Raw genomic sequence first — 12,960 nt, forward strand, 5'->3', positions numbered from 1 at the left:
GATAGTCAGATGTGAAAGCAGTGCTTTGTTTTTTAAGACTTAATATTCCATTTTGTCTACAGGCAATAAATAGACTTCACTCATTTAATTTCAAAGAAATAGCACAATCTATTTATTGCCATCTCAGAGAACTCTTCCCTTAAAGAGAAATTTGTCTTTATTTGTGGTACATAAAAGCTCTATGCTCCTACAAACACTATTCCAGAAATACTCTTAAAACACACAAACATCCCTAAGCCAGGATCTACTTAGTGACTTCTTATAATGATCAATTGTATATACTGACTAGGCTGGGCATTACTACTTTACTCCCTGGAGAAATATAGCTCTCAGTGTTTGTTATGAAGACTCTGTATTTCTAGATGTAAATACTGCATAATCAGAGATAAGAATGATCATAACTGTTATAATGCCAGAATTCAAGCCCAAACCACTACTCTATAATAACTCTTCAAACAACAGTTAAGTCTAACCTGCTAGATTTAGGTCTAACTTGGTGATTGTATGTTTTATTGTACTATTTTTTTCCAGAACATGGTGACTGTTACTTTGAGAGGGTCTTGGCTTTCTAGCGTGGTGAAAAATGGCCCCTTTCTGTGTGATAATCATCTCAGTAATAACTCGTCTATCATGGAGGTATGGATCTCAGATGGCCACTCTGGAGACAAGACAGAGTCCCATTTTACTGTACTGTAAAATTAAAAACATACTAGTAACTGAGATTCATTTTAAAATACCATATTAGTTGTATATTTGGAGTCACAAAGACCAAACTACTTTTTATGTTTGCTTATTATGGCACCCATTACAGCTTGTTCCAGGATTTCCTCTCTGATCTCTTCCACTGACCTATCTTAATCTGCCATAGCAATTCTGATTACAGTCAGGGTAGGAAAGGGCAACAAAGTAGAAAAATGGTGTTATTAATCCTATTTAAAAATAAGGACTGATATGTTTTTATGTTGAATCATAAGTAAGAAAAAATGGGAAAAACATCAAACCTGTATATAATGCCAGCAACCTTTAAAATCCTTGCATCAAATGCTATTTATAAGAGAGTAACATAAGAATTTTACTACTTCTTAAAAGTAAACAAGGTCTCTTACTGTGCAAAATGAAACCATGCCAAATCATTTCAAAGTGCAAAAATATACAGTTATGGATCAGCAATTAGAAACAATATTTTGTTAATGTTGTCTTCCTTGTTTTTTCATAATTTCAATCTAAAAAGTCAATGCAGACCCAGTCAGGTTCACATCATTTTATGTAAAACCAGAGAGGAGGCCTTAATTTGTGTTCAATATCAAGGAAAATACTGTGTGATACAATATATATACTTCAGCTGTAATTTAAAAATAGACTTCAAGAAAATTTATTCCCACCAGAAAAACTTTTTTTTTTTTGCATAGCTTTTACATAATATAATTGCAGTGGTGACAGTGGGAAAATAAGAGGCAACTACAAAGACAGCAGGCTGGGAAAGTTACCTGGAGAAACCGTGTCAAACCCATCCCCCTAATGCACTTTTTTGTCAGTGTTAATGAAGGAAGTAGTTAAGTAACACAATACATTTCACAAAACAACATCCAGTCAAAAAGGGGTCTAGAAAAAGAACAGGAGAGAGAGTGGAACCATTTGCAAATGTATTTGTCAGAGAAACACATTTATCAGTGAAAAATATGCAATTCTCAACAGTTACACAAGTTTTCAAATTATTTGATTCTCATATTTTCTCTAGTTAATGATTTGTCAGTTACTATTTTTTTTCTTCTCAATTTGCAAATTTTATGACTAAGACTACATTAAAGACAAATTAACCCATTTAAGAAACATGAATTAAGGTTCTGAGTTTGTCTATATCTATGATTCATTTCAACTTTTTGAAAAACAACAGGACTTGCCTTGAGAGAGCTGCTGTTAATAGCCTGGCTTCCTTGGTGGAACTGTGAAGACAATCTCATGTACTAGCGGCCACGATGAAGGCAGACATATTCAGCTTTGTATATTTAAATTTAAACACAAAATGCTACTCAATGCGTATGGAAAATGTACTTCCTTCTAGTAATAATAGCCAGTATCACAAAGCCATTAACAAACAGAAAAGCTAATTTTCCCAAGAGGGGATCTGTCTTTAGCTCTTATAGCCAGGGAGGGAGATGTAATAAAATAACAAATACAGCTTTTATCCCCTGACGAGTAGAGGATGGCCACCTTTGATAGAGAGTTGATGTAATTCTATATAAACTTAGCTTTGAACTATTTCATAGGCAAACTGGTGGAAAACTTCCAGTCATATTTAAAGCAGAGAGAACAAATAGGAATTCTCCAGAATAGAAATCTGTCCATCTTACATCAAGAAGGTCCCTAAATAACCACGTGATCTATCCAACAACCTAGAACAGTTGGGCACTAACTATATGCACAGCATTTGCTAGATGCTGCTAAACCTCACCTTCTCCGAAGGACTCCTTTTCTAGTTGTGATGTTGTCAGTGTAAATCTGGATGTTTTTCATTTGTAAACCCACTCTGTGGAGAGGGCCTTTCAATGGTACCTTTAACAAGATGAATGAAGCCCTTCAGAGTAACAACGATGTTTCAGAATTACTCCGCAGTGGAGTGGTCGAGTAATAGAAAAATCCACTTGTTATCAAGAGGTTGCAGCAAATTTGTCGGCCTTTCTTTCATTTCCCTAGAAACACAGGATGTGAAGGAACAGAGTAGCAGCAGGAGGAAAATCACAGATGGGAAGGAAAAATGTTGCCAGGGAAGGTGAGAGAAATTGATGCTCTACACTGCATTCATCTGCAAAAAGATAAAATGTGGTTATATTTATTACAACGATTTTGTGCAATGCAGATTCATGTATTTAATATTGTTTGTCTACTCCGCAGTGGAGTGGTCGAGTAATAGGCAGATGCTTCCCGTGGCAAATAACAAGCATGGAATTAGAGGGCCTTTGGCATGTGCCGTCCATTCTCCTGGACTAATCGTGACCTTTTATGTCATCTAAGCTGATGGATTATTCCTCTGCAGCCTGCTGGCTTAGTTCTGTCAATTCACCCAGACTACATAAAGCTTTCTGCTGTTATGCAAGTCTGGGGACACAGCACCATGGCAAAGCTCATGCAAAACAAGGGTGAGGCAATGCTGAGCTGTAGGCCAGCGGGAGAGAGGGGTGTGGGGGAATGATGAATTTTCCTTAAAGGTCAGACAGTAGGAATAATAAATGTCTTTCAGGTACAGGCTAGAGCAACAGAACTATTAGGAACCCCTTCACCTCCCCCGTCAGTGCCTCCTGCCCAGCTGCTTTGAATAGGGCACCTTGTAGGCAGTAAATTACTCATCCGAAGAACACCAGCTTGCCATTCTCCTGCAAGCTGAGCTCTCCCCTTAGACCAGATACTCTCCACCCAGGCTGGTTTGGCCCTCCAGCAATGCCTGAAGATACTTTTGATTATCATGACTGCGTGTGGGAGTGTGTATGCTACTGTCATTTAGTGGCCAGAGGCCAAGGTGGTCGCTGAACCTACAATCCACAGGACAGCACCCCCCCAAATGGAAATCATTCAGCCCCAAATACCAACAGAAACACAGCACTAGGCTGGAAGCCTCCTGAGGACTCAATCTATTCCTTTTAATCCCAAGTGCTCAACAGTGGGTGGTACATAGTGTGCTCTTAGGAAAGTAATTTTAAATTAAAAGTAAAATGATGGTTTTGCCCCTATGTTTCAGTGTGGATGACAGTAAAAATGTGTCGTTAAGATGGTGGACTTTGGAAAGACAGAGAGACCAAAAGATCAAATCCTGTCTCTGTCTCCTCCTAGCTGTGCGGTCATGGCCTATTACCTAACCTCTCTGAATTTCAAGTTCCTCATCTTTTCAAAGGAGGCTAAGAGCCCCTTGAAGACAGATTTGTTGAAACAATTAAATGAGACAGTGTTATGTAGAATTGTTATAGGAGACAGAAAATATTAGACAATTAACAAGTGTTTCTATTATTATTATTACTAGTTTTGACCAAAGGCCTCTAGGAGAGTAGACTGGTTCTCATGTTGCCCAGAGGAAAAGTTTATTGGTCAGCAAATCCAGACATAACAAATAGTCAAGCCATGCTGCAGAAAACACTGGTGCTCTGTCTCTCTTGGACAATTTCCTCAGGAGCCTGCAGTCCTCCTGCTCCCCAGGCGTCAGTCTGGAGCTATAGCCTCCAGATGCAGCTGAAACCAGCCAGCACTGTGTGAGAGGCTATTCTGTTTCAGAGCATAGGCCCTAATTCCAAGAGTGGATGCTGAATGGAAATCATGGCCAAGGTGGAGGGCCAGACAGCTTGAGACAGACACAGTGGAGTCCAACAATTTTGGAGACTCATCCAACTTTTATTTTGTCTAACCAGTGCTGTGCCCATAGTATAGCCTCTTGTAGCTCAGGTTTAATCTGGAGCTTTGGCTGTGTGTGTGTGTGTGTGTGTGTGTGTGTGTGTGTGTGTGTAAAATACACTTGTTTTATTCTACAAATGAAATGAGTGAGATTACCTGGTGTGTGTGTGTGTGTGTGTGTGTAAAATACACTTGTTTTATTCTACAAATGAAATGAGTGAGATTACCTGGAATGGAATGGCTATAGGGGTCATCCAGAGACCATGAAACCATTTCCTGGCTTTTATTTAGAGTATTTAAATTGCTCTCACAGTACCATTCCAACAACACAAAGACAGTAGTCACACTGTTGGCACAGATGGAGGGAACTAATCAATCTTATTTCCTCAGGGTCATACGGAATAACAGTAATGGTAACGCCGGAATTAGAATTCTGATTTCTAAACCCTATACACAGGCCTTTCACCCAAAGGCCACACTACCTTTAATAAGCCAGAATAAAACCTCCTCAGTCTGTGCAAACAGCTTCTGCAGGGGGCATGTTTTGACTGGAGCAGAGATCAGCCTTTGGTGGGAAGCATCCCAGCGTAGTGGGCACAGGCCTGCACAAAGACACACTAGATGGAGTCAGACATTCATTCCATCGTTTCCTGACCATTTGTCAGGTTACAGAATTTTGGGGACTTCCTTTTCCATACCCATCAAAGTAGGAATAGCAATAATACCTAACTCAGAAAGTTGTGAGGTCTGAGTAGGTTACTCCCTGTGGAGTGACTGGTACACAGCAAGTGCTTAATAAGTGTCACCAACTAATGGTGGTGATGATTGTGATGATGCTATAACTCGCTGAGGACAACAAAGGAGGTGTGAAAGAAGATGAGCCCACTGTGTAGGTTCCATCGACCTGTCTTAATTTTCTGAACAGGGCTTTCTATTTACTCCACTTCAGTATCAGGTTTATAAAGCAGTTTATAGCAGAGTTGGGGGCTGCATTCTAATAGAAGACTCAACCTTCCACATATAAAAGGTTCACTGTACACTTGCCAATACGAACAGAACAATTTTGCCATTACACTAAGCATTTTTCTAAGTGACTTCTTGCATCCTCTATAATCAGGAAGGTTTAAGAAAGGACAGTCGCTATAAAGATTTTAGCATGTGCTGCTTTGGGTGAGGAAAAAGAATGAAAAGAGAGTTATATACCAGACACTTGAGTCTAAACAGACAGGACAGATGTTGCAAACACACATTCCCTGAATGCATGGATTTTTGACCCTAAATGCAGAAGAGCACCCTCTCCCCGTCTCCTTTCCCTTCCCTGCCTTCCTCTCTTATTATTGAGCACACAGTTGTGCCAGGCACCAGGTACATGGTGAGGAAGAAAGGCCAGCCGTGACTCAGAGAGGATCTAAAACAAATTTTTTTGTAGTGAACAGGAATAGCTTCATGTGGAAAAGAGCTTAAAATTAAACAACATCAGCAAAAATCCAGCCAACCAAAAAAATTCCTTAAGAGGAAGGATTTCAGTCTGACAGGCAAACAATACTATTTGATACACTAAAAAACAATCTCCCAAAGGCAGATTCCCTCTTTTGTGACCACCCTGTTCCTGGTGCTACCAGGACACTCATTAACTGTTTCACTTCTGGCCACGGTTCACAGCGCCAGGGGCCAGCAGGACAAATTAATTCTCAAATATAAAGCAAGTTGTTTTTTTTATATAAATTATATAAATATGTTTTTATATAAACACATATCACAGTTTATATAAAACTGTGTCACTGCTGCTTGCTAAGTTTCTATAATTACTGTCACTACCAACCATCAGTCCCCACTCTTCCTAAAAATAACACTCCTTCACCCCAGATAGTGCCGAAATAATAGGCCAAAGGAAAACATTTTCTTATCAGAGAAATTTTAGTTCCTTAATATAATGAAATTTCTACATGGACAACTTCAAAGATCAGTGCGGGAACTTTTAAATTATTTGAAATGTCACTTATTTTTTGGAAGGTCTAAATGCCAGGAATAAAAATCCTGGTGATATGTAGCTTGTTTAAGCACAGCAGACTCCAACTTGTCATGGCGGATCTAAAACACACTGTTCTTGGCCCTGCCAGGGCTCATCATGCTATCCCGCAGACAGGCCCAGGGCCTGCGGGGCACCCTCCCCGCCTCGGTGGGAGCGCAGCACATCCCTGCAGGGTACTCACCATACTGTCGAATTCCACAGGGCCCACAATTCGAGAGACTTCGTCAAACTCCTCAGGAGACATGGGGAGAAGGTTATCTGTGGTCTGAAGGCGAGAAGGGTGACTGAAATGGGAAGAAAAGAAAAGGAAATGTTAACATCTAGATCAGGAAGTCAGGGGTGCAAACTCAGACATTCCATCTTTTGCCTGTGACTGAACAGTCATTTCACATTTTTATTCAGGTCTGTGCATACGCTTGTAAAAGACATTTGAGGAAGTACGGATCCCGGGAGGCTCACGATCCCAGCCCGGCCCCTTGGGAAACATGTCGGACTCTAGAGGTGGGAGCCAGAAATAGCTGGGCTGGAACCTGCGCCCTTCTGCCTGGTTCGGCCTGTATGCTAGTGTGTGCAGCGTGTCGCCCTGGGTGACGAAGCCTTGGGACTCCGTGACCCAGGAAGCACCTGGGAAATGTCTGGGGAGTCCCTCATCCCTACCTTGATGTTTGAATGCAGATAAAGCTGCTCCATAGTGTTTTTACATGAAGGCTACATCCATTCACCCCAAGACAGTGCTGCAGGCCAAATAACTGACCATGACTTTTCCAAATTTTTTTTCTACCTTTTGTAAAATGAAACAACAAAATAAAAGCAAGCGGAAAAAAAGGTATCTCAATCATTACTTTGGCCTTTTCTAGATTGAAAAGAACTATTTTCCCACTCTGATCAATTTTTGTTCATTTTATTTATCCTTTTTCAAAGTATCAGTTTGGGGAGAATTTATATATCTTAAATACAACTTTGTTGTGCTCTGTGTTATAAATGCTGATAGAGAGGCAGTGATGCCAGGATCTCAGTGATGCCAGAATCTCTCCAAGAAGTCCAGCTGGAATGGCAGCACCGACGATTACAACAGAAAAGCAAAGTACAAGTGTCTTCCACAGGCCCCAGCCAGGAGCAGGACTGACTGGGGGCATTAAACAGCACTCTTCTGTGTGCACTTACACTTCAGACACAGAAATCAGCTCGGTCTTTATGTATCCAGTTCCTTTAGGGCCATCAAGTTCCATTGGTTCTGGTGCTAGAAGCAAACACAGAGTATATGTTTCCCATTAGCAAAAATTACACAAGAGCAACTTTCTCTTTAATCAAATTCTGTTGTTTTTCTCAATAGTCAAGCTAGAGTCCTATAACTTTAAGGGGTTTAATTTCATCTGAAATTCTGGTGGAAATACAGAAACAACTAGAAGAAAAGGGAGGAGAGTTGAACAGAAGTCAAGCTGAGGGGTTTCTCTTTCTGAGGCTTGAAATCCTACACAAGTTAGAGCCCCAAATACACAAAGTTGTATCTGGCTTAGTGTTCCTAGCCTGGTCAGCGTTAAGAGGGTAGCATCTTCTTCCCAGAGCAATTGTGCTAATACTGAGATTTCTGATTCTGAAAAATAATTAACTTTGTTGACATGTTCCAAACCAGATTTAGTCTAACTCAAACTTTCTCAAATGCAATCAGTGAAGACTGAGATGCAGGAGACCTGAGTTCTAAGCCTAGGCCTCTCTTAACAATAATCACTAGTAACAATATGATCTAATAATTAATTGGGACACCCTGAATGAACCACTTTGCTTCTCCCAGGCCTCAGTTCCCTCAAGTTTAACAGAAATAGGCTGGCATAAATCAGTTGGCCATGGTGGTCCTTCCTACCCCTTTCTGTGTAGAAAAAGTAATAATGTAACAAATGTACAAGACCAGAAATGGACTTTTCCTACAGTCCTAAAATAAAAAATTATTCATTTCTTACTAGCTGTATGAGGCCAAATACACTATATTTCAACTGGGCTATGTTTATACCACCTTTGGAAAGCCGACTTTTACCAATTCAAAATAAAGTGGTGGGCTAATGACACAGCCTACGTAGAGCCTGTGCCTGTACCTTGAACTTAGGGGCAGGCAAGGGCATTATCTGCTATCACAGCAAACCTCTGGACAGTAATACAACTAGAACACAACCACCAGGAATCACTGAGCTGTGCTACTGCTCATCAGGCCAGTGACTGCTCACTCTCCCCACCTACCTTCCTTTGGCCTGGAGTAGTATTTCCCAAAGGCATGGTCTTTATCAATATTTGGATACAGATACTTCAGGGGATTCTCTGGAATATTTTCAGCAGCCATGACTTTGTAGTTGCGAATAATGTCAGGGAAAGTAACAGCAGAAAGTTCCTTCTTTGTGTAGGGTTCAACCGCATGGAAGTAAGGTTCTAAAAAGAAAAAAGCAAAGTGAGTCCCGTGGAATCTCACCGAGCAACAGAGGAAAGAAACAGAACGTCGCAGCTTGTGGGTCAGAGTGTGCCTGGTGAGCACTCATCACCCCGGGAGATCTGACACAGACAGGATACTGCTTTGTTTCTAAATAAGTTACCATCCTTTCTTAAAAACAAGGAAAATAAAGGTAGTCATTATTTGCACTAACATTGCATTTGTCACTATTTGCGTAGATTAAATCTGGCCCAAAAGAGGATTAATAAACACCTTTACTAGCTTTCATATCCAACAATATAGCCTATAGGTAGATAAACAACTACTAATTGGGTCACCCTGGCTCAAGCCATACATTATGTTACTAAAAAATAAGCTCACTTTGTTTTCCTGTTCATGTTGGAGGAAAGAAAATGTAATTTTTTACTAAAATAAATAATAAGTGGAAAACAACTTTTAACAGCCCTTCCCTCCCCCAGTGATCCTATTTCACCTTCTTCTCTAGTCCTTAATGTAATAAGCCAGTTCAATTCACTCCTGGTCTTATTCTCAGACTTCATTCAAATCCTGCTTCCTAACTGATCCACAAGCTCACTTTGGGGGGCACACATTCCAGAGCCACTGTCTAGGTGCTCTGGGGATGCTGCTCTAGGACTTCGGGCAATGCTGGCACCCTAAAGCCTCAGCGCTGGTGCTGCCCTGCTTGTCCTTTCTGCTTGCCAACGGTGTTCTCCACCTTTGCCTGGTTTGCTAGCTCGCACTCGCATCCAGTTCAGGAAAGGAGCTACGTGGGGAGGAGATAAACAGAGCAGTCTCTAACATCCCCCGCCCACTTGAGGCTCTCATCCCAGCACTCCCATTTTTTTCTCAGGCAGAAAAAAAAAATTGAACAAGAAAAGTATCCCATCTTTTTGCATCTTTCCACTGAAAGCATAAAAGTCACTGGAACAAATCAGTTTTTCTGCCAGTCCTTCAAACAGAGCAAACAGTAAGCCACAGTGGAAAGTAAGCAGTTTGTCCTTAACATTTTCTCATCTCCAGTGTTCAGCCTCATCCCCAAAAACCTGTTTCATAATGTCAAGGTTTGCAGAATCTTTTAGCCATAGACTCATTTGGTCAAAAAAAGTTCAAGACAGAGCAAAGATAAACTGCTGTGTTTGAAGGCAGGCGGAGGGCTGCACCCAGGCCCCAGGGCCCCTTGTAAAGCCTGCCTGCCTGAGTCTGTGCTCTCAGGTGGGAGTCCCCTCGGGAAGGCAGGGAGCTTATGCCTGTGCAAAATGGGGGCAGCTGCCCGTCATACGGACTCACATCCTTCCTCTACAGATAGCAAACCTGACAAAAAGAAGAGAATTTGGCCTTGTCCTCTAAAAACCATAATTTCCACAATACGTTCCAAGCAGTGAATCACAAATATTTGTGGTGAGCTATTAAATCCTATCTGGGAAGTTCAGCTGGGGCTAAGCACAGGGTCTGCAATTTTATGTCAAAAGCTCATTCTCTGTATGAGTTGCACTGCAGCGATGAAAAGGGATTTTCACACACGTAGCATGACTAGTGTGCGCCTCTGCTTACCGCCTCCGTTCTGGGACCGCTCCACCCACGTGAACGTGATGGCCCCCTCCCGGCAGCTCTCACTGAAGCGCAGCAGGAACGTGCCGGGCTGCTGGTCCTTGAGCAGAGCGCGTTCTCGCTCCTTGCTGATAAAGCCCACAATGCACCTGGGTGTGGAAAGGGACGGAAGGAGGTACTCTGAGGTCCAGCCATGACTTTAATTTTCATGTTAACTTAAAAACAAAGATTACTGGGACTTGACAGAACTTATCTTTATAAGATGAAGACATATAGACTATTTTAGATGCTTTCAAATCTATTGACACTTCAGAAAGCATTTCACTTGTACACACACATGTTGCAGTTCACAAAGAAACCCTTAACACAGTGCCAGGAGGACACTATGGATAATCAATGAATACTTGCAGGAGTAATCAGTCTTTCATTTTCACTTGAGGATTTTAAAGGCCATGAAAATGTTTTAATTTCTGCATCATTTATACTGGCGATGAGGACTCAGACAATGTATTTCCATATTCTAGCACTTCTGATCAAGTTAAAGCTTTGTTGAAATTTCATTGACCCTGGGAATAAGTTAGATAGAAATAATTTACTGAGTTAAAAAGGTTTTTCTTCCTTCCTAGGGACAACACAGTAGGTGCTCAAGAAATTCCTGTTGAATGAATGAATGCATGAATGGCACTCAAAATTTTTTAGCTTTGAAAATATATATACGTATGCTACCAAAGTATAAGTTAATCTCATTAGGCTCCGCTATCATGCAGTCCTGAAGGGACAGCCTGTAAGCATCCATTTCTGTGAGGTGCATACAAGTCTCGTCAAATAATGACGTCCATCTGGGTCAGTCCTGTCTCAGCCTTGCAGTAAGGGTGTATGCTAAAGATATGTTTCAATATATCTATCAATGGCCCTTACCCATCATTCCAGAGAGAGAGAAGGTGTTTTTTAATGAGTTCAAGAATGCTTTCAATCCAAAGCCAGAAAGGAAAATTTTTATCATTTATATTTTCCTGCAAATATACAAATGCACATATTAGGAACAAGGAAATCCAAAACAGTGACTTGCCATGCCCCCTCCCACCATCAGATTTTAATTTGCAAAGACTGCTAAGCTGCCAAAGCTAACACTGTCCCATACACAACAGTCATCTCCTTATCAGCATCCAGACACCACACTCTGTATTTCCTGGCCTGGGCTCCACTTCCCTCTCCAAATAGCAGCAAACCAGCCATGGAATGACCTCTAGGGTGAATCACAGAACAAAAGCTGCCCTCACACTATGAAAATCCAGTAGCATGAGCTTGTCAGCATTGTCTGATAACTGGTGACCCCACAACTGGTCTAATTATGCCCTCCAACAGGTCCTGGCTTGGGCAGGCCGGGAGGAACTCGTCTGGTCCCTCAGTCTGTCCACAGGGCACAAGGTACACACTTGTCACAGACGGGCACAACGGGGCTAAATGCTGCCAGGCAAGGGACTGCGTGAGCGAACAGAGGCCTCATGTCAGGTATACAGGAATGTTATCACACAGGCAGGTGCTTCCTGTCAGACTCACACTTGGAGACAACCTTCTGCCCTGAAGGAAAGTAAACAACTTGCCCTCGGGGCTCCGAGGCTGAGAGACCCGCAGGCCAAAACATGCACACAATTAAGTTAACGCCCACAGAGGGAAATGCACACCCCTCCACAGAGCCCAGCAGTACCCACCTTACAGAACCTTGTCCACGGAATAAGGCCATCAGGGCCAGTATTCGGACCTAAACAAACAGAAGTAAGCTTTTTCAGGAAACAGAATGGATTATGAAACTTTGGCTAGACTGACGGCTCTTGTATTTGCTCTCAAAGAAAAAAGCCAATACCCAACAAAGCAGGCAGGTGCATGGTTGGTATTCTCCAATACATCAGTGCTAATGAACTGTGCTTTCTGGAGAAGCCTCAATTTCCCACTGGCCCCCTCTCTTGTCTCAGCAGTCTCCTCTCCCAATGACCCTACAGAGCTTTCTTCCAAATTCAAACTAACATCCAGATAGCCCCTAGGCGATCTAGCTAATTTACAGTTGACTCTCCAGGAGTATTTTAGATGTTAATAGGGCATTTCCCTCAGCTCTCCTCCAAACAGGACCTGGGTTCAGGGAGGCTGATGCAAATCAAAAGCCAAGTGAGAGAATAAGAGCGGAAAAGAAGTGGAGGGGTTATCAGCTACTGATTAAATTAAAGCAGCTCAGGCCATGAGAGGTGGGAAACCGTCATCTCTAGGCCCACAAATAGGCCATTATAGGCAGAAAAGATATCTATCATTTATTCACCAAATAAGCATATGGAATCAGGTGATTTCTTGCTTTTTATTAAATAGCACAAGACCCCCCCCTACCATGACACTACACGGCCAACAGAAGGCATTGCAGAAAGCCATTTGGTTAAGAAGAGTCTATTGGTGTTCGTCATACGTGCAGTTCTGCCGTAGAGAAATCTGCCCATGGATTTTTAAAGAAATGTTCAGATACTCCTATTTATTGAAGATCTATTGACCTTGAGACAGTAGGTCTTTGATTTGCTTAGTG

The 12,960-nt window shown here is 41.8% G+C and overlaps 1 protein-coding gene across 5 annotated transcripts in view; it reads right to left on the reverse strand.

Moving 5' to 3' along the window:
• Positions 1 to 1,356: 1,356 nt before the first annotated feature.
• Positions 1,357 to 12,960, reverse strand: part of STAT1 (signal transducer and activator of transcription 1) — a 36,968-nt gene continuing 25,364 nt past the window's right edge. For all 5 annotated transcript variants that reach the window (XM_057503721.1, XM_036927887.2, XM_057503722.1 and 2 more), the window contains 7 exons: positions 12,107 to 12,156; positions 11,313 to 11,407; positions 10,398 to 10,543; positions 8,642 to 8,827; positions 7,574 to 7,649; positions 6,591 to 6,693; positions 1,357 to 2,803 (listed from right to left, as the gene is read on the reverse strand). In XM_057503721.1, the coding sequence (XP_057359704.1) occupies positions 2,789 to 2,803; positions 6,591 to 6,693; positions 7,574 to 7,649; positions 8,642 to 8,827; positions 10,398 to 10,543; positions 11,313 to 11,407; positions 12,107 to 12,156 (671 nt within the window). In that variant the 3' untranslated portion in view covers positions 1,357 to 2,788. The remainder of the gene's footprint in view (positions 2,804 to 6,590; positions 6,694 to 7,573; positions 7,650 to 8,641; positions 8,828 to 10,397; positions 10,544 to 11,312; positions 11,408 to 12,106; positions 12,157 to 12,960) is intronic.

The sequence above is a fragment of the Manis pentadactyla genome, chromosome 6 (assembly GCF_030020395.1).
Source record: "Manis pentadactyla isolate mManPen7 chromosome 6, mManPen7.hap1, whole genome shotgun sequence".
NCBI classification, from domain to species: Eukaryota; Metazoa; Chordata; class Mammalia; order Pholidota; family Manidae; genus Manis; species Manis pentadactyla.